The sequence below is a fragment of the Vollenhovia emeryi genome, unplaced genomic scaffold, assembly GCF_000949405.1.
Source record: "Vollenhovia emeryi isolate VEMERY1.0 unplaced genomic scaffold, V.emery_V1.0 DF939284.1, whole genome shotgun sequence".
NCBI lineage: Eukaryota > Metazoa > Arthropoda > Insecta > Hymenoptera > Formicidae > Vollenhovia > Vollenhovia emeryi.
This window is the reverse complement of record NW_011967082.1, coordinates 230,099-232,215: the sequence shown is the minus strand read 5'-3', so window position 1 is coordinate 232,215 and position 2,117 is coordinate 230,099. Positions and strand designations below refer to the sequence as shown.

General features: G+C 47.9%; 1 protein-coding gene across 1 annotated transcript in view; it reads left to right on the top strand.

The window, feature by feature from the left end:
- The first annotated feature begins 207 nt into the window (after window positions 1–207).
- LOC105559232 (cone-rod homeobox protein) overlaps window positions 208–2,117 on the top strand; it is a 17,089-nt gene continuing 15,179 nt past the window's right edge. Inside the window, exon 1 of the mRNA XM_012007368.1 lies at window positions 208–292. Coding sequence (XP_011862758.1) covers window positions 208–292 — 85 coding nt within the window. The remainder of the gene's footprint in view (window positions 293–2,117) is intronic.

Sequence of the window (2,117 nt, the reverse complement as noted above, 5' to 3'; positions counted from 1 at the left end):
TTTACCGCGGAAGAGATCATGAAATCAACTGACACTGACGGGTGGTTGCAGATTGGCGCGGTCCACGCCCACCAGTCGAACAATAACCACCACCAGCACCAGCAACAGCAGCAACAGCAACAACAGCCGTCGAGTCAACCGCAGGTGCCGGGTGCTGGCGCGGGAGGGGCCGGCGGGCCGGGGGGCGGCATGGCCAGGGCCGGAGGCATGTTCTGCTACCACTGCCCCCCGGGCCTCCCAGCGCCGCGATTACCGCCATCCCTGGAGTATCCTTTCGCCCCGACTCACCCCTGTAAGTAAAAATTCGATTCCTTCTGCTGGGGGGGGGGGGGGGCGCACACACGATATCTTTTTTCTACTCGTCCCCTCGTCGACTTTCGACCGCGCCTCGATTGGCGTAAGGCGTGCCGTGCGAAATCGCTGTAAAATGTTACGGGGAAATTTCGAGATTTATACGTGACTATTCGCTGAGCAAGGGGATAGAAGGGAAACAATTTCGAACAGCAATCTTTTGCCTCGATTCTTTAAAAACCACGTGAAACTTTAATAGAGCAGATAGCATAAAGATAGAGAGAAGTAATATATCTAGATATAATACATACGTAAATCAGATTATACACAATTAATCGTTCATCTTATTCTTTCATCTTCTTCAATTTCAAACTGATAAACTCCTTGAAAGATTTCTTTCCGAGAAAAGTCGCGTGTTATCGAGATAATTTTCAAGGGAGAGACAATGATACGCAAAGGAAGAAACGCGAAAGAGATCCTGGGGGGAAAACGCGACGAAGAGAACAGCGCAATCGAAACAGAAAGAGACACCGGGTATACAGCGGGGAAAGAGGCTTGAGGGAAGGCGAGGGGGGCAGACTGATTGTACTGGCACTTGCTCTAGCGGAACACATCGATGAAGTTACATTACCGACTAGACCGAGTTACGCAAAGTGGACGCTACAAACTGGACGGCCGCTAAACTTAATTTGCACTTCGAGCCAACTTCCAGTTAAACCGCGTCCCGCCGGCAGCCGAGCCGAGTCGCTACCCAGAACTTTGACGGCAGTTTGCCTATTCACCGATCGTTTTCCAAGTCGCGTCCCATTCCCGATGACGATTTTCGAGCCCGGCGCGATCTGTGTCAAGCAACCTGTTCTCCTCTCTCTCTCTCTCTCCCTCTCTCGTGTCTGACCAGCGACGGTGATTCATCGTGATCGAATTGTAAAATTTATTTCGCAAATTCCGGATTTCACCGGGTAGGAAATTATTCATCCAATTTCGAAAGTTTCATTTTCAATCACGACGAAATATAATATCAGACCTTATAATTATTGATTACGACTTTATGATTATACGAAGCGATTATAATCTCGATAAAAATAGCGCTGTTATCAGAGATTTATATGCTAACGAAGAGAAGAGATTTTTGATCGTGCTCTTCTGTAACTATCTTTCCCATCGCCAACACTTTACTCGTGAAAATATATACTATTTATTTTAGCTGAATAATGCAACATGTTATAAATACTGACTTCGATATCTAACTCCAAAGACCTGTGTCCACGATGCTGGAACTTGGTCCAAGTTCTAGTTCCGAGCTGTGTAGCCGATCAACTTGCAGCTTTTATGGAATAGCCGCGAGTTGATTGGCCATACATTTTTTGAAACCAGAACTTGGACCAAGCAACGTGGACCCAGACCTTTACGAAACGAGAAGTTTGTCAGAAAGTAATTTTCGCTTTACTATCAATTTTGATAGTCGTAAAATATACCTTAGTATCCCAAAAATCATTACCGTTTATTTCACCCTGTGCCGAAATCGCTATTAGTATATCCAAGAACGTGGGAAGTGTAACACGCGCGCCATTCTCTATGTTCTCTTTAAAACACAATACCCATTGAGGCTCATAAATGTGGGAGGCAGCGGTCTTCTCCTCTCCGGTAGATGATCGAACAGGGCGTCGAGGTAGTGGCGAGGGGGTTGGGGGTCCGGGGGAACGGGTGTCCTCAGGGACGTCCGGGCACCCTTCCAGCTCCCGATTGCCCCCTCGTCTGTCTCCCCCGGTCCCCGCTGGCTCGCAGCTCCTATCTCTCGTTCTCTCTCTCTCTTTTTCTCTCTCTCT